We start from the raw sequence: 27,110 nt of genomic DNA on the forward strand, positions 1-27,110 counted from the left end.
TAGAGCTCTCTGTGGTGGGGAGCCTTGTCTGGGGGGTGATTGCCATTCTCCCAGTGGTGCTATCTTTCTACATAGTCTGTGATTTTTTCCATATAGATGCTTTGGATTCCATACAGATGGAGCAAAATTGATCAACATTTTCTTTTATGGCTTTGGGGTTTTGTATCAAAGTTAGAAAGGCCCTTTCCTACTCCAAGGTTATGAAGGAATTCACAGAGAGGAGGTGAAAGGAAGCAGGTGTGGGGCCCCCTCAGAGCGCTGCTGCCAACATCACAGTTTTGTTTGGGACTTAGCCCTGTTCCCACGGGGAGGAGGGTGTGCTGCCAGATGCTGATGCCTACTGCCAAAGGCTTGAGTCCAGGCACCCAGATCATCAGCTGGTGCCCTTTGCAGTGGCTGGGAAGGAGGCAGATAAGGGGAAATGAAATGTTTGGCAGCCTCATGTTCCCAACAGGTGAGGTCTGGGCAGGTGCAGCCAGGTTAGTATAATGAAAGGAAATACAATTAGAACTTTGAAGTGAAACCAGAGACTTGCACAAACTTGAACCTTTCCCGGGATTTGAAAAAAGTAATTAATTTAGAAACCTTCTCCTTTAATATTATACTCTGCCACACTGGCTTCAGGCAGGAAATATTCTAGAACAGGTTTCCCAAATACTATGAATTCAATCAGCATAGAGGCCAAAAGGGAATAATTAGGCAGATAATAGGTTCCCTAAAATCTTTAGTCCAGTACTAAAGGTTGGAAGAGAGAGTGAGGCTCATAAAGGTTTGGGCTCAGGTAGGTTTGGATGTCAACTATACTGGACCCCCCTTCTGGGTTCTCCACTACCTGTGTGACCCCAGACAAATTGCTTCACTTCTCTGAGCCTCAGTTTCTTCCTCTGTAAAAGGGGATAATATTAAAAATCAGACCAAATATTGATTAATCACTAAACATACATCAAGCGTTGTATTTGATATTTCACACGTGTAAAACCATTCATTCACTGTCTTAGGCAGGTGCGAAAATTAAACACAATAAAGCAAAGAGCATTGCACCACACCTGGCAAATTGTAAGCCCTTGATAAAGGCTCTCTGGTAGTGTTGTTACTTTATGTGCTTACTGAAATCATATGGGTAGTCTCAGCATTTAATCGTGGTATATTGTCTTAGTCATTCATTCCACATATACTTCTTGAGCCCCTGTCCATGTGTGTGTACTGGAGCCACAATGGTCTACCCTGCAGAGCTTGCAAACTAGCAAGGCAGACACGCTGGTCAGTGAGCAGTGACCATGCCCTGCAAGGAGGGCTCCGCTTAGGGACCAGCCAGGGTGCTGTGGAAGCACAGGGCGGAGAGCCGATAACCCCGTCCCGGATGTTTGGCTTGCGGAGCAGTGCTATGGACAAGTCGGGGAGCACAACACACTTCAGAGGAGTGACAGCTATTATAGTAACAGAGGACACTTAGATAGCATGCCCCTTGGGTCAGAAGTAGTTCAGTTAATCCTCACAATTTGTGCTTAGTGCTCTTATTACCCTTATTTTATGGATAATGAAACTAAGGGACCAAAAGGTTGTTCAGGGTCACACAGCTAGCAAGTGGTGGAGCCAGGATTTCAGCCTGGAAATTTGCCCCAGAGTTTATACTGGGAGATAGATTCAGAGAGGAGAACAGAGCTGCCCAACACCAGGAGTGGGGCCAAGATTCTCTGCGTGTGTTAGGAATTGCAAAATGGGAGCAGAACAGAGTGGCCGGGAGGAGACGCGGCAGCATCGGCCTGGGAGGTCGTTAAGCAGACAGCCGCTCTCTGGCTCTGGCGGGGTGAGCCGGGCAGCGTGTGCTGTGAGTGGCTCTAGGAATCTTGCTGCTCTGAAATTCCCCTTTATGGGAGGAATCTTGTTTGGTCTGAGGCTGTTTTGCCTGTTAAAATGAAAAGGTATTTGGCAGGACCATTTCCTAAAGTTTCTGTCAACAAAGGCTGTTTCCCTCTACCTGAAATGCGCCCTCCTGTTCTCACCACCAGGATGGCTCCCGCTCCTCCTGAATATCCCACAGCTGGGCTTGCATCCCACACTTGGTGCTGCCGTAGCATTACGGACTTGCCTTTCCCGGCGCTTGCCCAAGACTTCTATTTTATTAACCAATAATTTGACTCTGAGCTTAAGATTAAGAGCAGAGGACATATACTTTTTTCCCCCTCATCCTTTAGCCCCTGGCCAGGGCTGGAACATAGTAGGCACTCAGTATATATTTGATGAATGAGTGAATGAGTAACCAGCACTTCAGGTGAATCAGAGTCAAGAGCTCTCAGATAGGAGGGTCAGTCCTGGTGTGACACACACCCACTTTGGGGGAAAGAGGCTGGGCATTCAGACCCTGGGCCGAAGTCATTAGTGGTCTAGAAAAGGGCCTGCAAAGATGGAAGGTGCCTGTTTGATGACTGAGCCGGATGGGCCATGCTGGCCCCGGGGTAGACCAGTTAGTTCTAGTCTAAATACAATCATTAGCCTCCATATACCATGTGCCCAGTGAGGTCCAGTCTCCACTTACCTGCTGCACAGCCTCATGCATGTTATTCAGACTCACCAAAGCTTGGTTTCCTTATGTACACAACAGGGATATAAAACTTCTTCCTAGCACCATGGGGAGGAATAAAATGAAATAGCTTATGAGAAGCAATGCACAGTGCCTAGCTTAAGTACTTGGCTGATGAGTGCTGTGTTATTGTTATGATAAGCTTTTTCAAATGCATCTAGTTTTCACACATATTGTTGTATATAATCTTCAAACCATCCTTGTGATATAAGTAATGATTCTCATGTTTTGGGGAAGGATCCTCAGGCTTGGATGAGTCAAATGACTGCTCAAGATAATGCAGAGTTGGGGGCAAAGCTGGAATTCAAACCCGTCTGCCTGCCCTTGAAGCCAGTTCTCTTTCCATTCATTAGTATCAGAAATGGACCAAATAACAAAATTTATTTGGGAAAAAGATCTGACATGGTAGAGACAGGTAACCCCCGAGTGGGATACTCTGATAGAATCCCAGAACAAGGAACTTCCCTGCCTACAGCCAAACGGACCGCTTGCCTGTTGCCCTGGGCCCCAGGTTACCTTTTCCAGGCCTTTCCTCAGGCCGCTTCCTCCCTCTGGAGCGCGCCCCACACTCAGTGTCCTCTTCTTAAACTCCAACTGTGCTCGTGAAGGTGAAGGAGACAGGCTACAAGCCAGTATGTACTGCGTGGCCCTCACTTGCCCTAAGTTAGAGGTGGGTGTGCTTGGGTGCGGAAGAGAACGCTGAAAACACACCACAGGTCAATAGGAGAAAAATTAACAATAGTTCTCTCTGCTGAGAGGGGCTTGGATTTCCAGAGATTTCTGCTTTCTCTCTATTTTCCAGATTTAAAAAAGTGAACATGTACTACTTTTGCAAACAGAAAACAGTTATTTTTAAAATCCTGACCATCTCTTCACGGCCTGGCTCAAATGCTACCTCCTAGGTGGAGCTGTGATGTCCCCTGGGGTGTGTTTGCCTGGCAGGGTCCCCGTCTCTGTGGCTGTCCTGGCCCCTGTAAATCGTCCTGAGTAGAGAGGCAGTCCCCCTTGCCTGCTTCCTGCAGGAGCTGTGGCTGAGCAGAGGCTGCAGGGCTTCCTGGGCAGCCAGAGCAGTCAGGGGCAGCCGTGGCCACATGACTCCTGCACCTGACGTTGTGAACTCCTAGCCTCTGTTACCTTCATTTCACCTAGTCCTCCCATCAACCTTGCAAGGTAGGCATTATTATTATTATTATCCTCAGTTTAGAAGCAAGACACTGTCTTGGAGCTTGAATAGAGTTGCTAGATTGTCGGCAGCTCTCCAGCGGCCTTGCTCCCCTCCGCCACACCCAAGGTGATAGCCCTTCGGGTCCTCGTGTCTTTGTCCCTCTCCTTCTCCACCCTACCCCCTGACTTCATCCCACCTTCACTGTCACCCAGTTCCCATCCTCTGGAGTCTCCCACTCCAGAGCTCAGCTCACTTACCGCTTCTTCCAGGAAGCCTCCTCAGGCAGGTCCTGCTTTTCACGCAGTCTGAGCTGGCAGGCTCATGGTTGCTCACCCACATCATGGCATTTATCACTTCCTACTGAACTCGGCCTCTCTCTTCATTGTTTGTCTTTCTCCTTCTTTAACTAGACTCAAGGACAAGAGCTTATTTTTTTATTCGCAGTGTCTAGCTGGCATAAATTAGGTAGTCAATGAATATTTGTTGATTAATTAATAGGATCCTTTCAATGGCCCTATAAAATGGCCATTTATATAAATGAAGAAAAATGGAGCTCAGAGGTTGAGTGGTTTGCTCAGTCATGGCCAGTAAGTTTTAGAATTGGCTCTAGAACATAGGTCTTTTGATATCTAGTCCAGCTTAGCTGAAATGCTGAAACTTAAAGAAATGGGGAGAAAAAAAATCCCTGCCCATTCTAGGGGGAAGGGAAATGTTAATCATGTTCTGGCATAAGCTAGGCAGAAGTATATTTAGGTTGTTTGTATACTTCTGCTTGTTTAAAAAAAATGATTATGTTCTTTAAGACAGTTCTTTCTTTTTGATTATTTGCTTAGTATAATTTCTAGGAGTTGGGTCATGGGGTCAAGTGACCAGACATTTTAGGAGGTTCTCAATATTATTGCCAAATTGCTTACCAAAACCGTTACCAGTTAACAGAGAAGTACCATTTAGACACCAGCATTGGGATTATCATTATTCAAAACGTTTGCTACTCTCAGAGATGTAAAGTTGTGCCTCATTGTTACCTTCTTTTCATTTCTTTGTGAACAACTGAGGGTGAGTATTGTTCTTGTGTCTATATACCTACATTCTTATGTTCATGCTCCTTATTGTGCTATTTTGTTTTTAAGATTGTTTAAGATATGTGTGGAAGGCAGAGTCACTGAGTGCCACTTATAAGGCACTGGTGGGAGGGAACACAAAGAGGCCTAAGACACCATCCCTGCCTTCTTAAGTAGGACAGTCAGGTCAGAGAGATGATCGGAAATAATGACCCAGGTGGCTAAACTGTTCAACAGAGAGTCAGGTGATGGGGGGAGATAAATCAGGATCAATGATTCCTGACATGGAGAGTATCAGGGAAGACTTCAGAGAGGTGGTGTCATTCATTCTAGGCTATAAAGAATGAGAAACGGAAGGATCTCCAGGTTGACAAAGCAGCATGAACAGGTTGAGCCTATGATGTATTGGGACATTTTGTCTTGAGAACATTTAGTCTGAGTGTATCATTTAGGATGGTTTTGGTGGCAGGGAAGAGAATGTCCAATGAAAAGAAATCTTATTAACTAAGGACATTTTATCATCTCACAAAACAAATAGGCAGCTTTTTATATTATTATTATTAAGGTATCATTGATATATACCCTTATGAAGGTTTCACAAGCAAAACTATGTGATTGTTACATTCACCTTTATTATTGAGTCCCTCCCATACCCCATTGCAGTCACTGTCCATCAGTGTAGTAAGATGCCACAGAGTCACTATGTGCCTTCTCTGTGCTACACTGTCTTCCCCGTGACCACCCCCTCACACCATGTGAACTAATCATAATACCCCTCAATCCCCTTCTCCCTCTCTCCCCACCCACCCTCCCCACCCCTCCCCTTTGGTAACCGCTAGTCCCTTCTTGGAGTCTGTGAGTCTGCTGCTATTTTGTTCCTTCAGTTTTGGTTTGTTGTTATACTCCACAAATGAGAAAAATCATTTGGTATTTGCCTTTCTCTGCCTGATTTATTTCACTGAGCATAATACCCTCTAGTAGCTCCATCCATGTTGTTGCAAATGGTAGGATTTGTTTCTTTCTTATGGCTGAATAATATTCCATTGTGTATATGTACCACATCTTTATCCATTCATCTACCGATGGACACTTAGGTTGCTTCCATTTCTTGGCTATTGTAAATAGTGCTGCAGTAAACATAGGGGTGCATATGTCTTTTTGAATCTGACATCTTAATAGGCAGCTATTTTTAAGGTTGGTTAATCAGAGGCACACCATGACATTCAGAACCCCCAGGCTGCTCCCCTTTCCTCTCTGCCTATATTGGCATTGACTTTATCCCCAAGCTGCTCTTTCCCAGTGTTATTGTGGGCTTCATTCCAGTTATTGTGTCCTCTAGGCCATGTTTAAAAGCAGGACAGGCCAGAGTCTCTCCTCTGTTGATTGATCAATTGATTGATTGATTGATTGATTGATTGATTCATTCATTCATTCATTCATTCACTTCATTTTGCATAAAACAACATTTTTTCATAGTTTTGAAGGCTGGAAGTTAAATATCAAGGCCTCCATTCCTTTTTATTAGGTAAAAATATCTTTCACAGAAGCCCGCAGAGAGCTTCTCCTTTAGTCTGATAGGCCCACACTATGTCATGCCCCACCTACCCCATCAGTGGCTAGATGACATAAAACTACCATGATAGATCTAAGTCAATCAACATTCACCTCTCTAGGAATTGAGAAGGGATCACCCTTCCTGAACACACGGTCCTCTCTAAGTTGGAGTTCTGTTTATTAAGGAGGAGGTATGTACAGTTGTTGACTAAGTGGAGGCTACAGTCGGGTTTTTTTGCCTTATATATCGGATTTTTATTTACTTCCCCCTTTAGCCTATGCTGCAGTGTTTATAAGCAAACATTTGAATCATAATTATACCGATATTGATCTACTTTCATCAAGAAAATATTTTCTGAACACAACTATATTAAACTAATTTATTCAACAAAATATTTGATGTGGTATGTTCTATGGGTACAAATTCCTTTCCATATAAATTTTCTATCACAGATTTATTTCTTTAACTATTTCACATGTTCTTATTTGATTATACTTGTAGGCTTTGACGTTATTAATTTGCATTTGAGAATGTTATTTATACCAGTCTTCTTGGGTCAAATTTTGTGGATCAAGAAATTTTTATTTTATTTTATGTTGACTATTTCTATCAATAGTTTTCACTAGGAATTGGATGAGACTAATTATATGTATTTCTCAGTTAATCCATGATAAAATTTTTGAGCAGTTCTTAGATGCAAAGACTGGTCTGTTGCTCAGATTGCAGTATTGCAGAGTCAGCAAACTAGAACTCTGCAGTCCATCTAGGCTGGTACCTGTTTTCACAGGACTGTAAGCTAAAAATTGGTTTTTATAGATGAGTATTTGTAATCCATTTGATGATACGGAATGTGAACTCTGAAGCCCAGTTAAGAACATTGCCTGCTATCCCAATATGATTTTGTTCTTCTCATTCATAGACTTGTATTACAAAAATTATACTCACTGTTGTTATATTTTGAATTTTGCCAATAGAAGTTTTGTAGAATTTTTTTTCTCTTGTTTACTTTAAATACTACATAATATTCTTGATTTTGCCTCTTGCACCCAAACTCTAAAATATTTATTATTTGGCCCTTTACAGAGAAAGTTTGCTGACCCTTGTTCTATTGTATTGCTAATCTGATTGTCCTAAACACTTGCACTCTCTCCCTACCTTACACCAACTGCCTGTGCCACTGGGGTTACAAAAAGCAAATGTTGAGTCAGGTCAGGGTGTTCTTATGGCCCAAACTTATCAAGGCAAATGCCAGCTTCAGCTGAGAAAATAGGAAGCTGGGAGAATGCAGTCATATTCAGTGATGAAGGGAGACAGCTCTTCAAATAAAAAATGCAAACTGGTTAAGAGTTTTCTGTAAAAGTCAGTTCTCCCATTTTTCCTGACAAAAGAATCAATCTAACATGATGGAAAAGCCAAAATATCAGCGCTCTCGAAGCACTGACATTTGAGGGAAACAATCTTTTGAAACTTGGGAGAACGGAGAGGCCTTTTACTTTTTCTTACTGAAATTAGCTCCTCTTTTTTTCCCTTGAACAGATGAGGAAAAAGAAAATAATAGAGCATCCAAGCCCCACTCCACTCCTGCTACTCTGCAATGGTAAGTTCCATTTTTAGCAAGTTCTCTCTTGATGGGAAGCTCCTGTAACCATATCTTCCTACCGATAGGATAGGCTATCACTTGGGTATTTTGACATTGTCATGATAACTTGACATCCAATAGCCCACATGCAATCAGTTTAATTTGCAACTGTGTGTAAAATGGCTTAACCTAGGTCTAGCCTGGAGATTCGAATTTTCTTATTTATTTTAATTGGGGGTAGATTTTGTTTTTCCTCATCAAAACACTGGCAAGAACTGGATTCCACATGGATGTTATTAATTGATTTTAATAGAATCCACTCTTACAACTAATAATGTTGTAGCAAATTATAGAAACATAGGTCTGTTCACCCCATCAGTGAGCCCTTAATGAATTAATAATCAATTGCAACTGTACTACAATTGTTTTAACATTAAGAACATTAACAAAAATTATCTGCTTGAGTGGCTTTTTCTTTAATAGTTGGACCTCTTACACTTGATGTCCTAGTTAATGATGATCTTTAAGCAGTTGCAGGCATGTTCAGTATTTATAGGCAAATTCTCCTCAAAACTGGCTTCACTTAGGAATTACATTGTAGCTTTGAGACCAGACCTGTGTGATGAGATTCACCCCTCCGAAGAGCTTATCGGTTAAGGGCTATTATTCTCCAAGCAATGCAGCCCAGCAAAGCTGAAGGAATTAAGGAAGGAGGGGCAGGGAGAGAGAAGTAGGAAAAGCAACTAAAATCTATTGTGTGTGAGCCTCCATGCTAGCACTTTGTTTACGGGCCTCATTTCATTCTCACAATTCTGTGAGGTTGGTATTGTTATGCCCATTTTACAGATAAGGAAAATAAAGTTTCATCAGTTAAATCATTTGTCTGAATATACATAGAGCCGCAAGGTGGCAAAGGCAGGAATCTTTGGGTCTTTGCCCGCAAAGCCCATGCTTTGGAAGAAAGGAAGAGAAGAATCATGAAGGATGGAGAAAAGAATAGATGAGAAAAGTAAGCATATGGGCCTTACTGAGCAAATCTTTTTAGATTCACTTGACTAACCCGTGCACAGGTGAGGGGAAAACAACATCGGGAGAATGCATCCAGGAATGTAACTCAATCTTCTCTAACAAGAGTCTCAGCAGTTAGCTTGATTTGCTACCAGGAGAGTGAAGGTTGTTTGCAAGAGCTCTATTTCCAGACTTTTAGCTTGTTTCCCTCATTTTGTCCCTATATTCTTTTCCTCATTACATTTTCTTCTTTTCACTTCATTTAAAATTCTGGTCACCTCCCCTGGTCAACTCTTCCTCTGCACCCTTCCCTCCAAATTATGGCCACACAAATTCCCATGATGCCAAGACATCAAATGAGGCATCAGTGTAAAGGATTTGGGGCATGGGGTCTTCTTGAAATGCAAAGAATCAACACTCTCTCTGACTTTAATGACTGAACATGTTATGTTGTATATGTCAGAATAAAACATTGGAAAGGAACTAGAAGAAAATCATCTTCTTCATGTCTATTTTTCTGTGATTCTCTGACATTCTGCCTGGCAACAGCAAGGCTGTACACAGCGCAGTCTCTCAAGTAGACGGCCAGAAATTAACTCCTGGCTCTGCCACTCCCCAGATGTATAACCTTGAACAAGGTCCTTAACCTCTCTGGGTCTCTGTCTACTCACCAACAAAGTAAGGATAGCGGTGGTGGTCAAGAGGGAAGGAGTGTTTGAACAGCCCCCGGCAATCGCTCAGCGCACCCCTTCCTTCCGAGTCCCACAGGGGCATCCTGAAGCAGGGCTTCTGTCCTTCTTGACGTATGCGCAGTGAGTTCTCCTTCTACTGTACCTAATTCTATACAAAAACCTGTTTTTCTATAAAGAATCACATAGATCATTCCAGAAGAGCATTGGAAGATCATTCATCTTCCAATTCACAAAGTCAGGCTGGGGATTTTTTTTTTTCTTTTCTCTTTTTTCACAAAACTGCTTTCAAGGCCAAATCAGATTTGAAAATTTGTGAATGTTCATCTCATATTTGTCAAAAGGCAACAAGTTGTTCAAAGAACGTCAAATTGCTGTCCATTTCCCTTTATGTTTTAGGATAGAATTTCAGTCATTAATTGAAGGAATGTTTAGTGAGCACCTGCTATTTTCTAGGCTCTGACAGTGCAGTGGTGGATAAGATAGACCGAATGGAGGCTGATGAGAGGGAAAATGGGTAATAAAAAATTTTTTTAATGATAATGGTAAAGAAGGAAGGAATGTATTGGATGATGACATGTGCTGTGCAGAAAATGAGACTTGGCTGATGTGATAGTGTCTCCAAGGCTCTGTTAGGTTGAGTAGTGAGGGAAAGCTTTTTTGAAGAAGTTACGTTTATTAGGATATTTGTACGACAGGAAGTCCTCACTGAGAGCATGACGGTGTGAAAATCCACGGGGAAGGTTCTAGGCAGAGGGAGCAGCTTCTGTCGCACTGTCGTAGGTCAGGCTTTCCTAGAGCCACCTGAGCAGAGGTGTGGCATGCAGGTGGCTTATTTGGACATGCACCCAGCGTGGACACCGTGGGGGTGTGAGGGACACTGGAGTAGGCAGAGCGGGTGCCAGGCTTTGAGGAGGCTTCAACAGTTACCACAGGGAGTTCTGAAGCTAGGCCAGCCCTTCAGAGATGACCAGACTCTAGACAGGCCTTTATCCCCTACCTTTTCCATCACTGGATGCAGCCTGCCCCCTGGGAGAGGGTGTAACTTTCGGCAAGGCAGTTAGTTCCCTTCACAGTCTGCTGAGGACAAGTGCCCGGGAAGGCTTCCGCCTCAGCAACCAGCCCTCCAGCCGTAGGGAAGGACACTTCAGTCCTGAAGCGTAACCTGGGCACGCAGCATAGCACACACTGCTCTAGGATGGGGGGCAGGCTGGGCTTGTTCAAGGAGCTGCTGAAGGCAGCCCGTGTAGAGCACATGGAGTGAGGAGTGGAGCAATAAAGGGGAAGAGGGCCTGTAAACAGAAGGAAAGACAAAGGAGGACATTTCTCTCAACTTAATTAGGAACAGTCATTCTTAAAACCGTGTGGAGGACGTGTGATCTCCTATATAAAGTTCCACACGAGCAAATTCTTTTAGAATATAGTTTCAGTATGAACCCTTGTCTCTCAAAAGGAACTGGATGTACCCTCCATCTTATAAGAAGGAGTTACATAATTTGCACTGGTTACCAGGGAGTTCAGAGCTAAATGTAAAGTTTATGTACTTTTTAGTCTCTCTGTCTAATGTTCTCCTTTTTCTTTTTCTTTGGTTAGCTTTTTAGGAAAAGGCAAGATACAACAAATTCAATAAATACATATTTTGTTTCTATTTTATTTTATTTATACAAGTGACACTTCCTTGTTTAAAAACTAAAACATTATAGATAAGTCTAAAGTCCATTCTTCATTCTAGTTCCTGCCTCCCCTTCCAGAGCAGCCCTGTTACTGGTCAGGAGTGTAAGTGTATCTATCTCTCTATCTTTATGTACTCATATGCATATATAGCGATAGAAATTTCTGAGCTGTGATTTTTTATTTAATAGTTTTTCCTATAGGAAAAGAATGCAGCCAAATCACACTAAAAATGCTGCTCCACATTCTGTCACACTGTCTGGATCCACATCTTGCTTCCCTCCTCACCAGGCTGTCCTGAAGCAATGCCCATCTTAGTCCATAAAGAACAACCTCGTTTTAACTGCTGCACAGGATTTCATGTCAGACAATAGCAGAACTTAATTTCACCACTTTCCTCCTGATGAACACTTAGGTTGTGTCCAAATCTCATTACAAACAAAGGCCCAAATAACATCTTCATCTGTCCCCCTTGCAGAGCTGTTAAATGTCCCTTCGAGGTGGATCTCAAGAAGTGCAAGCACAGGCTGCACAGAAAATGCTAATGGGATTACAAAATTGCCCAAATGGCTTTGCCATTTTATATTTTCACCCACAGTACAAAATAACAATTTTAAAGAATAGGAAGCTAGCGTCACATCACGGCACCTCATTCGCTGAGGCATTTACACCCTTCATGTTGTCCCCTCTCTCCAGGTATGTAGCCCCTGAGGATGGGGAGGCAGGCAGGCCGGAAAGGGGTCTCATAGCACCAGGCTCTCCCTGGATGCTTGGCTTGTCGTGGAATTGGATCGGGAGCTCTTTGCTTCTCCACCTTCCCTTGGCACAAGCCCCTTCCCCATCGCCCTAGAGACCATCTCCACTCTAGGACAAATAATACAGTGGCCAAGCAGCCTAAAACTATCAGGGCCACGTGATCTGGAGGCAGCTCCCAGCAGGAAACAGGCAAATGTTGTCAAATGCCTTCTGCCAGACACTGTCCAGCATCCCTGGTCATGAAGTTAGTACAGCCCAGCCCTGTGGGGAGGGCGAGCCCTGCCGGAATCTGGCTGCACCGTAACCTCTCCTCACGGAGGACCTGGGAAGGAGTCCAGCCACTTCTGCCCTCCTGACACGTGCTGCCCGCGGTGCCCCCTCCGCGGCCCTGCGCTCTCCCACATCCCCCTGGCCCTGTGTCACCCTGGGCACCTTACGAGCCGGCAGCAGGGAGACATTTTCTCCTTCAGCAGTTTATAGAGGAAGTGAGGCCCTTCCCCAAACCAAGAAGCTGGAAGACCAAACTGTCATTTTCCAGGGAAGTGTTTTCCTCGCTTTCAAAACAACGTGGGTGATTGATGGGCTTTCAATGTTTCAAATTAATATGGAACAAAATAAATTTAGTGTTTCTCTTTAAAATGTTCTTGGAGACCAGAGGTAGAAAATTGGGCTTGGTACTGTTCCAAAGAATTACCTTGAAGTTTTAGACCAGTTCACAGCTCCTTCTCCAGACTCGTTGGTTGTAACAGATACCTGATGTTTGTACGCACTGCTGACTTGATTCTTTATTCAATGGTGACCGAACATGATTTGCTTTCATATTACAAGTTAGGCCACCTCATTCCAGAAGGGCAGGTTGAACATTTTTAGCTGTGAAAATGACCAGAGGTGCTAGGTAATGCCAACAGGTGTGACTGTCCTGCCAGAAGCCCCCAGCTATACAGACGGAGAAAAGTCAGCTAAGCAAGATGATGCGAAGGTGTGAATGTCTCAGAGAATGAGATACTGTATTGTGGGGCTAGGATCCCCCCCTTTTTTTAAGCACTTTGTGTTGTGGGTAAGGTATGGAATGGTAAAGGCGTGTGAGCGGTCCATTAACATTTTCATACATGCACCCAGCAGTTCCGCTTACTGGTACCAACATGGAGGAACCCACCCCCAGCTGTGCAAGAAGGCAGTGTGAAGGGGTTCTTTGTAGCTTTACTTGTAATGGGCCAGTAGAGATGAGCAGAGATGGAGTCGATGGAAAGGGAACATGGAGGGGGATGGTTTAAGTTAGAGAATGGGGCCAGAGTCACCTCAGCTGCCCCTTGGGGGCCCCAGAGCTCTGGGCTGCCAACCCTGAGCCTAGGCTCCAACAGAAGCACCATGACACTGTGCTAGTTATACAGTACCTAGTTTTTGTCAAAAAAAAAAAGACTTAATTAACCAAAAACTGAGCAGCAGGATTCCAAAGCCTGGCTAATGCCAGGCCTTCTGGAGCACCAGCTCAGTATGCAAGCCAGACACCAGAGAGGGATTAGATTGCTCCAGGTCCTGGTCGGATTCAGTCATTACAGCGGCAGAAGGAAATCCCCGATTCAGTCCTGTGCTCAGCATCTGAGTGCACTCTGGGGGGCGCGTGCTGGCTGGCATCAAGCGGTGTCACTGGCTGAACTCGTGCGACCCTCAAGAAAACCCTGTAGGCGGCAGGACTATCACCCCAGCAGAAAGAGGAGGACCCCAAGGCAAGCTGCTGAGCAGAACAGAGGGTCACAGTCTCGTTCCATCTGCGGGGGGGATGCCTGGTGCCCAAGAAGAGCCTCAAAGGGGAGGCAGCGCCAGCTCAGGTCCTGGAGAAACACAGGCGTCCGTCTGAACACGTATTTCTCATTGGTGTGTCTACCCAGCAGCAAATTATGGACTTCATTTGTTGTTTAATAAAATGAGTTGTGTTTTTTAATTTGTTTTAGCCTCCTGTAGGGTCAGCCTCAGGCCTAACCAGAGCCTGCATGAGCCAGGCCCCACCCTGTACTTATTTATTGTCTGCTGGTATTATCGCCTTGGTTCCCACCTTCCTTCTTACGAATCTCTGGCTCCTTAAGGGCAACAGCAGAGATTGCGTCTGCCTGTTCACAGCCGTATTCTACAATGACTGGCACATAGTAGGTACTCAATAAATGCAAGCCCAATAAATATGCTCACTTACTGGCCAAATGAATGTTAGTCCCAGCACACAGTGAGAGCTTTAGAAGCATCGTACTTGAGTGCATACTCCAGGCCTCTCTTTTCCCAGCTGAGGGACTTTGGACATTTTGCCTCCCTGACCCTCCATTTCTTCCTCCATGTCATGGGAATAATGTTCCCCATCTTGTGGGAGCAGTGATAGCAACTATGAACATCCTGGAACAGAATAGGCACTTGAAATATAATTCAAATTTGTTAATATTAATTGGTGTGTTCCTTTAACCATCAGGTCTTAAGATTTTTTTTTTCCTAAGGGTGTTTTTTCTTTTAATCTGTGTGTGCAGAAATCTGCTTTCCTTCCTTCCTGCCCCCGTTCTCCCCTTTCTTTCTGCACTGTTTCCCGACTGTGTTGGGGACTCTGTTAGGAAGTATGCTGGTGTAAATAGGGATTTGGTTTGGTCCCTGCCTTCAGAGGACTTTCAGGCTAAGAGGTAAAACATTACCTGAATATCCTTGAACAGTAACACTGACGAGTAGTAATACTTTATTGAGTGTCCCCATCTGCCAACGAGAGGGCTGCGGGCCCGGCAGGGACCCTGTCTGGCCCTCCCAGCAGCCCTGGGAGCTGCGAGTCGGGCGGTGTCCTTCCTTTCCCAGAGGAAGGAGGCGAGAGTGTGAGAGTCTTCGTGACATGCCCAAGGCCAGAATGCTCGTGAGTGGGCGAGGCAGGGCTTGGACTCAGTGCTCCCTGTCTCTGAAACCAGCGCTGCCTCTCAGCGAAGGCCTCAGAGCCGTAAAAAGATGTGAAGAGCTGTGGAAATCCCCAGGAGGTGGTGAGAGCTGCAAGCGCAGAGGATCTGTCTCTGCTGGAATGTTCTCCTCCGCAGGCATGACTCGGTACCTGGTACCTGGTGCTTAGGTCGTTACAGCCCTCTCCAGGTTACTAATGGATGAATAAGCAAATTTGGCAAGAAGGAAATGATTAAGAAGTGATTGGCAGATGGGGCTAGCTGGGAATTAAACATAGTTTCACGAAGAGAAATTTGAACTGAGTCTGGAAGGGTGAGGCACAGCCGAGGGGTCAGGCCGCCTCCCGCGGTAGGAAGGCCACGGAGCGTGGGGCGGGGTGGAATGTGGCAAGATGCGTTTGAAGGAATGGTCAACAGTCCAGCTGGCTGTCGGCTGCTCTCCCGCTGGCAGAGAGACCCATACGTGTAGAGAAGGGAGGTGAGAGAAGCCTGGAGAAGTAGTTAGGGGACAGAGAGTGGGTGCTTTGGAGGCAAGGTAAGGGGCAAAGGGGAGCCATGAAGGGGTGTGGACTACTGTCTGGCTCTGATTGCTTAGCAAGTTTTTTTTTACCACATATTTTACAGTCTCAGATCTCTCTGACAACCTCAGTAATAAGTTATTGCATTCAGCACAGTTTCTTTTAAAAATCCCAGTTTCTTTTCTTTTGGTAAAATAGAAGAAAAAGGTTTCTGTCCTAGACATGTCTGCAAGGACTTGACAAGTGTGAAGACTCTGAACTGAAAGCCCATGTGTACATAGAAGGAAACATCAGTTTAAAATGACAGAGGGAACAGCTATGCTGGGCGAAACCTTGCTCTTCATGGTAAAGCACGAATACAAAGCTTCCCCCACGCGCCCCAGGAGGTTGCATGCCCACATCTTGTGAGGAAGTCTTTTTCAAAATGTATACCACAGATAATGACTCATGTTGGTTAGTCGACTGAGTTCATTGTCTTTCCATAATAGGATAGGCTTGATTCAAATATGATCAAGTTGTTAAATAGAAGATCAGAAAAGAGAAGAAGTGGGGAATTTTTTTTTCTGATCATTAAAAATACCCAGGTATAATGGAGTATTGTTCACCATGTCAGACTAATGATGTCCTCTAAAAATGAGGAGGGAAAGGGGAAATTTCATCAGATATGAAAAGAAAGAATCAACTGCCTTTCTTTCTACCATGCTCTGGTCAGGGAGAGGAGACACCAATTAGCAGCTTCAGTGCACACACGGACCCTCCGGATCTTGTAAGGTTTGGGGAAAGGGGTCATGACGCTATTCCTGTAGAAACTCATCAAGCATCAAAGTTGCCCTTAATGCCAATTACATCTATTCGTTCAGGCAGCTTATTAAAATGCTTCATAGTCATAAGCCACCTAGATGCCTTGAGGCGAAGAAGCTCTGGTAAGGGGAACAAAACATGGATAGAAACAGAGCTATTTAGAAGGCTCTGGCCTTTGGCAGGTAACTGCTTAATTAGCTCGGGCTGTGTTAAGTGTGACTTACTCCCTTCTGATCCAAAGAGCTTCTGGCTGCTATGGGTTCATTTAATGGGTTGTATTTTGATGTTGGTCTTGTATTTTAATCCTGATCTCTTGGCCCTATTTGGGCAAACAAACCACAAGAACAACAAATAGAAACTGAGGCACAGGGGGCTTAAAAAAAGTAACTAAAGAGAAGGGGAGCCAATAATTTACTTGGGAGCTTATGCTCTTTAACACCATGTGATTTCCCTCCTTCACTTGCTTCTCTAGCATTTCTTAGCTGTGGGGAACGGAACCCCCTTTCATCCTAAGAGCTTGCCTCGTTTGCTCCTACCCTACTTACGTCTGGCAATATGAGACCCACACTCTAAATGTTTTCTCTTCCCCCACAGCCACTCCTTTAATTAATGCTCCCTCATCTCTTGCCTGGACTAGAGTAGTAGATCCTAAATGGTTTCATTTGTTCATTCATTCACTCAACAAACACTAATTAGTTAGCCACTATGGGCCAGCCTCACTAGCCCCATCTTGTCCTTCCACCGCAGAGGTGTCAGAGTGACATTTCCAAAGAAAAAATCTGACCATGTGTGGGGAAAATGCCTATGACCAGGATCCTCACCTGACCCTAAACTACGTGATGATGGAATTGGCCTACTGCTAGGCTAATGCTCTCACACCCATAGGCAATAAACTCTTACAGACTGAGCCACTATATATAAAGAGCTCCACCCAGGGCCCTGGATGGAGGAAGAGATGGAGGTGGATTAAGACCTGCAAATGGCTGGATGCAGGTCTGATCCTACTGCTCGACTTACTGCCAGGAGAATAAAGCCAGGTATAAACCCTTTTACCCCAAGACACCATGCCACTTCCATGCTTAAAAACTTAACTGGCCCCCTATCATTTTAAAGGATTGTGTGCCTTTTACAAGATGACATTTGAATGGCTTGAAATGAATGTTTGTTTAATGTGCCCATGGTTTTTCTGGCCAAAATTAACTTTAAGAAATCACTAGCAAAAAGGGATACTTCCCCCCTCCCCACAGCTTGTCATTCATCAAATTGTCTCCCAAATTGTTCATATGTATGCATTAGACTGGAGAATGTTCCATAATAGTCTAAAGAGTTGAAGTCAAGCTTTTAAAGGAGATTGCTTAATGGACTCTCGGTAGTCTAAGATGAGGCCCATGAAACTTAGGGGTGTGTGTGGGGTGTGTGTGTGTGTGTGTGTATGTGTGGTGTTTTGTGTTTTTTTTACATTATTTTATATTCAGTCCATTGCTGGCAAATAGAACACATTAAGCTTTAAATTAATATTAGTTACTGCTGCTGTTAATGACCTTATTATTCCTACAGCATCCCAGAATTGGGTTTTCCTGTCTCCGGGTCTTTATTTTTCCAATTCTTTGAGTACCACTCCATTGCCTTCTGAAAATAACACTTTTGTAGTAACTCTGCAACTCCAGAGGCTGCTAAACCCTTATAAGCCGTATTCTGTTTCGGGCATTTACTGATTCTCCACTCTGCTCTCCAAGCTTCCCTCTTCCTATGTACTCCGTTACCAGCCCCCTTGTCGACACAGAGCAGGGCTGCCGTCAGACAAGCTGTGTCTGTCTCTCGTCCTTGTCTCCTTGTCCGGCTCTGCTTCCATCTGCTGCGGCAGAATACTGCAGGGCTTTCGCATGAGATAAGCTCTCCCTTTACTGGCTGTGTGACCGTGAGCAAATGAATTCCACTCCCTGAGCCACAATTTTCTCATCTAACACAAAGGTATAAAACCTACCTCATGGTTACTGTGAGGATGGGATGGGATACTGGACACCAGTGCCCGGCACAGAGTTCCAGTCCCAATTCATCCATGAAGCCTTAAGCCTCTACCCTTATCTACACACTTCTCTCTGTTTCCCTACCTTCAGCTGCACTTATGGACAGGCATGCGTAGTACTTAAATATTCATATTTCTCCCCGTATTCATTATTCTCCCCCAATAGACTGCAAAGTGAACTAGGGCATAGATTGTGTCTTATGTCAACACAAGAGCCTACAGGAGCCAAACAAGGAACAGAAAATAGATCGGGTGTAAGAAAAATAGGGAGGACTGGGGATTCTGGCCAACTTGAGGGCACATGGAACTCTGGCCAATTGTTGTCATGCGGGAATATGGGCCCAGTGTTGCCAGAGCTCGGCCTTTTCAAAAGAAGCCAGAAATCCAGATTCTTATGTGAAATGTCCTGAATTTTTAAAGTTGGGCCAACACTGTTCAGGCCAAACAAAGCATGTCTGTGAGACCCCAGTTTGTGAAAGCTGCCCTATTCAGATGCCCCTCCAAGTTTATGCGTAAGCTGGTTATTTAGACCTCTGAACTCACTTTTATGAGAAGCAATACTGTGAATGGCGTTCAGGCTAAGCTGGAAGGCTGATTCCCACTCATACCAAACCTGACACTTGGGATCGTCCTAGGAAACCTAATCTCTAGGCCATTTTCTGTCATGGAATAACATTTAGAGTTGTGATGTATGGTGTTGGTGACACATACAGTAGAATTTAAGCCCTTTCAGGGCAGGGTCTTTGTTTTGTTTGCTGCTGTTTCCTTAATGTCTAGTCACTGCTTAGTGCTAATAAATATTTGTGGAATTAAAGATAAACTATATCTTTATCCATCTATTTACAATTAATCTGTTCTCTGTATGCAAACAAGGGCCATCTTGCTCACCATGGCATCCTTAGCACCTGGCAGGTGATAAGAGATCAATGAATGTTTGCTGAATGAATATATGACTGAAACAATTTATCCATCAGATACTTATTGAGCATTTCCTGTGTGCCAAGGAATATGCTGGACTTGAAGGATGCAGAATGAATCAGACACAATCCCAGCCTCAAGGAATTAGAAAGGATTGCAGAAACTGTTTCCTCGAATACTTCCAAAAATTGTGAGAAGTCACTCAGTGTTCCCCTTTCCAGAAGAGGGAGGAAGATGGATAAGATGAGCTGGGACCACTCAGCACCAAGATTCTTCATTTATCTGAGCGTCCCTAGGGTTGTATTTATTCATGGGGTTTGGATGTGAGATGATTGGGCTGACTTTCTTTCAACCACGTGTCAGGATGAGCCAGAAGAGTGCTGCCCTGTCAAGTGGGCACCTCGGGAGGCCAGGTCCTCATGCCAGTTCAGTTACAGCAGCGCTGGACCCCTCTCAGGCAAGTGCCCTTGGAGAAAGTTAGAAGCTGCTTAAGGACATTTATTTCATTGCTTTAGAATCCTCTTATTTTTGACCTCCCAAAAAAATGTTTGGGAGAAAAGGGTTATTCCAGTCACTTTATCCCTTGGTTCCAAATGACTCTGGGCTGTTTCCTAAAATCCACTTCAGAATCAAAGGCGAAATTTTTTGTTGGTGAGTTTATTGAACAATATGTGCCCCAGGCTCTGAAGGCAGCAGAGCCCAAAAAGAGGTCCCCAAATCGCCATGTGCCCCAACAGCTCTGTTGGAAGAGGTGTTTAACCTTCCAATGTCCCTATAACAAAGGAGGTGGGATTCTTTTTAATGCCTATATACTGGTATTTGGGTTAAAGAGTAAAAAAGAAACAATCAACTCTATCTAGTTTACTTTTATCTAGCACAGATTCTGGACATACAGGCACCCAAAAATGTTTTGTGTAGAGGAAAAACGGATGATGATGATATCCAACAGCTACTAAGTGCTTACCATGTGCCAGGCACCATACTGACACTTGTCACTCATTGTGCCTGATGGTCACAGTGACCTCATGAAGTGGTTACAATCATCCTCCCCGGAACAAAACCAAGGCCTGAAGTTAAATAACTTGCCCGAGGTCACCAAGCCAACAAGGACCAATGCTGGGACTTTGAACCCCGGTGGAAAGTCCCTACTCTGAACCCCTAACCTATTCTCATTAAGGTAATTGGTGTGGGATCATATAATCCTAATACAGCAGAGAAGGTGATCCTAAAATAAAGCAAAGGGCTCCAGTCCCTGCTGTGGTCATAAAACCTCCCTCAGTCGGTGGCTTTTATGTCTGGGCATCCAGCCTCTCCTTGGGCATTTATTTTCCTGAGCTGTCCCAACTCACTGCCCTTGTTAGCAAAGAAGCCCCGATATTGCGACCCTATTAGAAATGGCTACACAAGCGTGTGTGTGCAGTCTGAAGTTTGGCCAAGTGGAATACCTGCAAGATCTTTTATCTCTGGAGTTTTAGGGACCCTGATCCACTCAGATTGCAACCAGGCCAATGGCGGCACAGAGGAGAGGGGCTGGAATTTGGGCTGAGAAAGTGACCTGAAGTCATACCCACCACTAGGGGCCTGATCCTGCTAACGTGCTTTGTCCTCCTGGGCCTCGGTTTCCCCTTCTATAGGAAGAGAGTTATGTGCAAGGTCTGCTCAGCTCTGGAGGAGGAGGAGAAAGAACCCACTTTTCTTGCTCATTGGGCATTTATTCCCCAGGCTGGAGGAGAACTATGAGATTGCAGAAGGGGTCTGCATTCCTCGCAGTGCCCTCTACATGCACTACCTGGATTTCTGCGAGAAGAATGACACGCAGCCTGTCAACGCTGCCAGCTTTGGGAAGGTGAGTCCAGCCTCCCCAGGCGTCTTCCTCTTCTTCATCTCTTTTAAGTAATTGAGGCACAGTTCTTAATCATTCTAATGATTAATTAGCTCTTCATTGGTTTCTTAAGATGTTTTAAAATGATTAAGATTTTATGAATCTTAATTTCTTAAATTAATAAATGATTAATGATTTGGTAACTTTGCTATAATACTTTGCTGTAAAAAGTTTGAACAATTGACCAGGTGATAACACCAAATGCCACAACAAAGTAATACCAACATATTATTAATTTCAAACCATTCAGACAGGTTATAAAGCCAAAGGGGAATGTCTAACTTGAATATCCTCAGTACTTAACTTCCAGAAAGTAACCTTTTGCTTCCAAAAGCCAAATATTGAACTCATAGGTGTGTTGTATGTGTGTCAGTGAGCCTGGGACAGGCAAACTGCTTGGCTCCATATGTGACAGACTTGGAGAAACTGAGGAATGGCCCTGTGTCATTAGCTTGAAGGTCTGGGAGTTCTCTGCTGGGAGTGGTGCTATTTGTAGTATTACTGCAGGCCTGATGTTCTCTATCCATCTTATGATAAAAATATATTCCACACTTGGGCTATGTCTAAAAAAATCATTACCACTAACCCTGCATATTTAACAGGCCAAGGAAAGCTCTTGGTGTCCCTTTAAGAAACTTTTAAGCCTCTTTGAGACTCACTGTTTATTTGATAGATGAAATCTAGATTTTTACACCTCGAAAGTGCCCAATTTAATTCGGATCAATAAATCTAAAATCTTTCTCCTTTTATTTGCTTCCTTCTCCTATGTATAACTTTTACTGCATCTGCTAACAAAAAATAAGCAGGCTTTTCTGTACCACTATTCCTTACCAGTTTTCTGAGTGCAGGCATAACAAGGGCTGAGAGGGCAGAAAGGGGTCAGTGCATAAGTTCTGGAATTCCCTTTTCAGGTCTCCAACAGTTAAATCGTCTGCAGGAAACAGACAGAAAAAAAGAGCCGTGCCAGGCCTGAGCCCATCCCCTGGAGAGTCCAAAACTGAGTGGTTGGATATTGGCTCCACTCAATAAATGGGAAGACGCTCTGTGGCACCTTAAGGGGGGGAAGTGTTTCTGGGATGCATTAACACTATTTCTCCAACATGAAAATAATTTTTTAAAAATATCAATGGAGAAATGACTTTTACTATTTCATTCATTCACTTCTTCAGTCCGTGGGTACTGGCTGAGCTGGGCTATGCGGCAGGCACTGCATTAAGTAGCCAGGAGGGAGTCCAGCATGGGTCCTGCAGTGCAGGGGCTCACAGTCAGGGAGGAGGTGGGGAGTCCCTCAGCAGGAGGAAGACGGGAGAGCACTCCAAGGAATGCGTGGCAGTACTGGACCTTTGTCACGTGACTGTGGCCCTGGAACACTCACTCACACCCACATGCTCCCCTGCAGCGGCCGTAATAGAGAGTCCAGATAAGGCCTCTTAGATGGAGGGACAGGTGTGGTAAACTGAAGACCAAGAATCCTAACTCTCCCGGACTTAACACTTAACCTCTGAGCCTCAGCGCTCTCTGCTGTGAAATGGGGATTAGCCCCCAACTTCGTCGGGGACGTTGTCAGGGTCAAGTGAGAGGATTCGATGGATGATGTAAAGTACTGTTTGCTCAGTCATCTAACAGCTCAGGGAGTAACACCTGCCAAGTGCCATTACAACCGTTGCTATGAATTCTCCTTGAGATGTTTGTGCACAGATACAAATAGGCTTTGTTAGCTTAGATTCTGAAAACAAAAACGAAAAACCCTCACCACTTCTAGAACCTCCAGTTTGCCTGTGTAAGGACCTTCCATTTCTTTCTTCTCATATGCTTTTGTGACCCAGTTGTTAGCTCTGGGTTTCCTTGACCTCATGAACTAGATAAAACTGATTTAACTCTGCCCTTCCTCCCAGTATCCCAGTTCTTATTTAAAGTCTGAAGCCTGCCCCAAGAATTCAGCAAATCCCAGGGCGTTTGCATTCTCACAGTCACCTTGACCTGGGACTCTTCCTTCTGTATGTATCATCTCTCTATATACCTGTGCTGTGTATGATGGTAACCATATACAGTTGTTAACCTTAAAATTAAATGAAATTAAAAATTCAGTTCCTCAGTCACACTAGCTGTATTTGAAATGCTCAATGGCCACATATAATCTGAAGGTACCATATTGGTCAGTGCAGATAGAACATCTCCATCACAACGGAAAGTTCTATTGGACAGCCCTGTTCTGAACCACTGTGCACCAGGAGGGAAAGTCAGGGTCCTCTCTACTGTGCACGAGACAGCCCGCAGGAAGCATCCATGACCCCAGTCCACTAGGTCTGTAGGAGGGGTTAACATACCAAACAGTGTCCCACAGAACAGACGTCTCCACCTCAGAACATTCTCAGGCCTCCCCACTGCACCCCCCACCTGCCTGTCTCCCACAGTTCGATCCAGATCTCTCCACTCCGCAGCTTCCTCTTTCCTCTTCTACCACCACCCTCTGCTCCCCCTCCCTCCCCGTTCCCCCTCTTTCTTGAGATACCTTCAACAAATTTCCTCTGTTCTCCAGTCCTTGGTCCTCCTGACATCTATGCTCGCAGGTCTCATTTACCCCAAATTGCTTTCCAAATAACGTTTTCTAAGAATTACAGTGCCAGTTGCTTCCAAAATGGTCACTATAGAAAGACAGCCATACTCCATCTTGTCTCCAGTCCAAAAGCAAGGAAATATTCTAAAGGTATTAAAAGCACAAATGCAAGCGCTCTTTGCAGCTGCCTTGCCATGGAGTTCAGATGCACTGGAGACTGGAGCTGTCCTTCCAGCCGCAGAGGACAGAAGGCGCCTGCTGGGGGTTTCTACACTAAGCTTGTTGAATTGAAGTCCCAGACACATCTGGTCCTTCCTGAGGGCGGCCAGAAGGCTGCAGCTGCCATCTCCTTGAGAGAAAGGGACTAGTTGTTCTGTGAAACCTTGGGGTGCAATTGTGGACAGTCTTCCTTTGAGCAGAGCCGTCCAAACTTATGATTCATCTATGAACTTTAACTCAGGGCAGGCGAGGTTCCATACTTAGGCTTAACTTTCAGAGAAAAACAAGTTTGGTGGTAGTCTTCCCACCCAGCTTGCGAGTGGGCCAAGGTGAAGCAGACATCAGCCGAGAAGCCCTGCCCCGCTGTCGCCTGGCTCTGATTCTGTTCTTGAGAAATGGATGGCAGGAATTGCTTTGCTGCAAGCAAGACCTGATACAGAGGTCCTCTTTCCAACCCTGTGGCCAAGCAAGCTCCATGAGCCCTGGCTTCCAGTGATGTATTGACTGTGGGTCCCGGAAATCACTTAGAAATTGCAGAGAATGCTAAGGCTTCTAGCTGAACGGGTCTTGTGCCTGCTTTTGCTGTTGGCTGGAGTCATGAAAGGTCAGCCAACTGGAATCACTTAACTTTTCTGAGCTCCTATTTCCTTACCTTTAGACCAGAGTAATCCCTCACCAAATTCCTTTAGGGATAAAATGATACAGTGCTTATGAGAGCATCTTTAAAACTGGAAAGTGCTGCACCAGTGGAAGGATTCACCATTACCTAAAATGGGCCCCGCTTTGCATCCTATCTCCTCTCTTTCCTCACCATGCTTTCTTTTTCTTTATAGCTCTTAACCATTGTTGGAACTATTTCATATATGTGTGGTATAAGTAATGTATGTATACTTATAGATCACATACAATATATGCTTATGTATTATATATATTATCATATATGATATAGTTATATATATACATAAGTGTGTGTGTGTGTGTGTGTGTGTGTGTGTGTGTGTGTGTGTGTGTGTGTTGCTTGTGTTTTGTCTGCCTCCTTCTCTAGAATGAAAGCCCCACCAAGACTATTTTGTTCACTATGCATCTCTGCCTCCCAGATGAGTGCCTGGCATATAAGGACCCTTGGATATTTGTTGATGATTGAATGATTTTTATTATAACTATTTGCCAGGGACACTGTGAATCATTTGATATATATGAGTTTGTTTAACCCATACAATAACTATATGAAATTGGCATTGTATCTGTCTTCCGTTGGTCCATTTGCTGAGTAGGAATGAACTTCCTGAGGTACCAGTGGAAACTGGCTGTGTTTGCTCTTACCATGAAGAGCTACCTTCTGAGTCCTATGTCCAGCCTTCGTGCTCTGCCCTCTGATGACACTGCAGGGAAATCCTACAGCACCCAACCATGTTCAGCCATCATGTCGGTCTAGGTTGAATAATTAAAACTCATTTTTGGATACGAAAAAGTCCAGCTCAGTCCAATTTAAAACTTCCATTGCACAAGGAAGTCAGAGCCTCTGCCCCGGTGGCTCCGAATTTGCTCTGTGAACGAGGGGTGGGGTGGGCTCTCCCTCTTCTCTCCTGACTCCCCAGGGCTGGGCGAGGGATCCGGTGGGGGCAGTTAGAGCAAAGGCAGTGGACTGAGTGTGCAGCTGATGCTTGTTGAAGCCGCCTCTCGCTGTCAGGCCCCGCTGCTGTGATTGTCATCTGTGCGCTGGGGAAGGAGGGCTCTCTGCGCAGTGGCTGAAGGGCTGTGCTGTCCAGCTGACCTCCTGCGCCCACCCACACATGCTACTCTTGCTGCTCCACTGAGGGTTCACCCTCTGGCTCTCTTCTTGAGTTGGAGGGCTTTCACCAGCTCACCTCACACCTAGAGTTACACCCTTATTCTTAAAGATGCCAAAATGAGCCCCACAAGTGTAACTGGTGTGCACAGCAGACTGAACTCAGTGACAAACAGAAAATAGCTTTGCTTTCTTCTAGTCACTCCTTCAACTGTATCATGGCCACACTCCCTACCCTGACCTGTGGTGGTTTCGTGGCAAGCTTCATAGCTTTTTGCTTATTGGTTATGAGAATAGCCTCTTTTTCATTATTTAGATTCTCTTTCAGACATGAAAGTCCAGTCCAGTGCTCCAGTTGAACCCTGCAGTCTCACACCCACGTGAAAACTCTCCCCTACCCTACATGTGGCCTGGGACCTGCAGTGGGGAAGGGCAGGGTGTAGTCTGACCTGCTCTTCCCTGACCTTTCCTTCTGCTGTGAGTGGCTCTACACTTGTCATGTTGGGAAAAGAACACTGCCAAAACGATACCCCGAGTTCTCCAGCAGAAGCAGTAAGATCCATTTTAAGAGAACCACTGAGCTATTGAAATTGAAACAGACACAAGGTAATAAGGATCAGAACAGGCCTACACATGACATCATACCCAGCCAAATTGCTAAAGCTTATTAGTAGGCTGTTTTCTTAACAGATATTAGAAGCATCTAGCTATGTCTAATCATGAATGCAGGATTCATAGAGTTTTCCTAAAATTAACAAAAATAGTGACCACATAAGACCATCTGTGTGCCTAGCACTATCTAACAACTTTCCGTAGAGTGACCTCATGTAACCCTCCAAGCAACTCTGTGAGGAAGAAACTGTTATTATCCTCATCTCCTAGATGGGTAAACTGCATGCCAGAGAAGGCAGGTAGATCGCCCTAGGTCACACAGCCAGTCAGTGAAGGTGTGATGCAGTAGTGAGCCGGGGAGGTCTGGCTCCAGAGTCCTTGCACTGAACCATCTCATTGCCACAGAACAAGTGATTTGGGGAACAGGTGGATACCTGTGGAGGCAGGAGGTGGGTACATGTGGAGGACAAAATCGTTGTCCATTTGACTTCTGGGGGGATCATCTGCAGTCACCTGGCAGCCTCCTAGATGACAGAGTTTGAGGACGAAGTCTCAGCCTTTGTCTCTCAGGGGTAAAGTGTGCTGGTCATTGCAACTGAGAAATGCCACCACAAATCTCCCCCCCAAGGTGTTTGGGGCACTGTGGACCCCCCACAGTATTTCTTTTGTTGCTTTCCTCCCACCACTGGGTTCCCCCATTTGTTAGATGTTCATTTATCTCCTTCTGTCCTGGGCTCAGCCCTGTGCCAGGAGAAAGGAAATGGAGCGAAGACAGTCTGTTCTCCAGGGAAAGGGGCTTTAGAAGGGA

The 27,110-nt window shown here is 44.8% G+C and overlaps 1 protein-coding gene across 3 annotated transcripts in view; it reads left to right on the forward strand.

Annotated features, from left to right (window-relative positions):
- Positions 1-27,110, forward strand: part of RFX4 (regulatory factor X4) — a 141,021-nt gene that overhangs the window by 34,488 nt on the left and 79,423 nt on the right. For all 3 annotated transcript variants that reach the window (XM_073213785.1, XM_037007098.2, XM_073213786.1), the window contains exons 3-4: positions 7,899-7,959; positions 20,966-21,089. In XM_073213785.1, the coding sequence (XP_073069886.1) occupies positions 7,899-7,959; positions 20,966-21,089 (185 nt within the window). The remainder of the gene's footprint in view (positions 1-7,898; positions 7,960-20,965; positions 21,090-27,110) is intronic.

Source organism: Manis javanica, chromosome 10 (assembly GCF_040802235.1).
Source record: "Manis javanica isolate MJ-LG chromosome 10, MJ_LKY, whole genome shotgun sequence".
Classification (NCBI taxonomy): domain Eukaryota; kingdom Metazoa; phylum Chordata; class Mammalia; order Pholidota; family Manidae; genus Manis; species Manis javanica.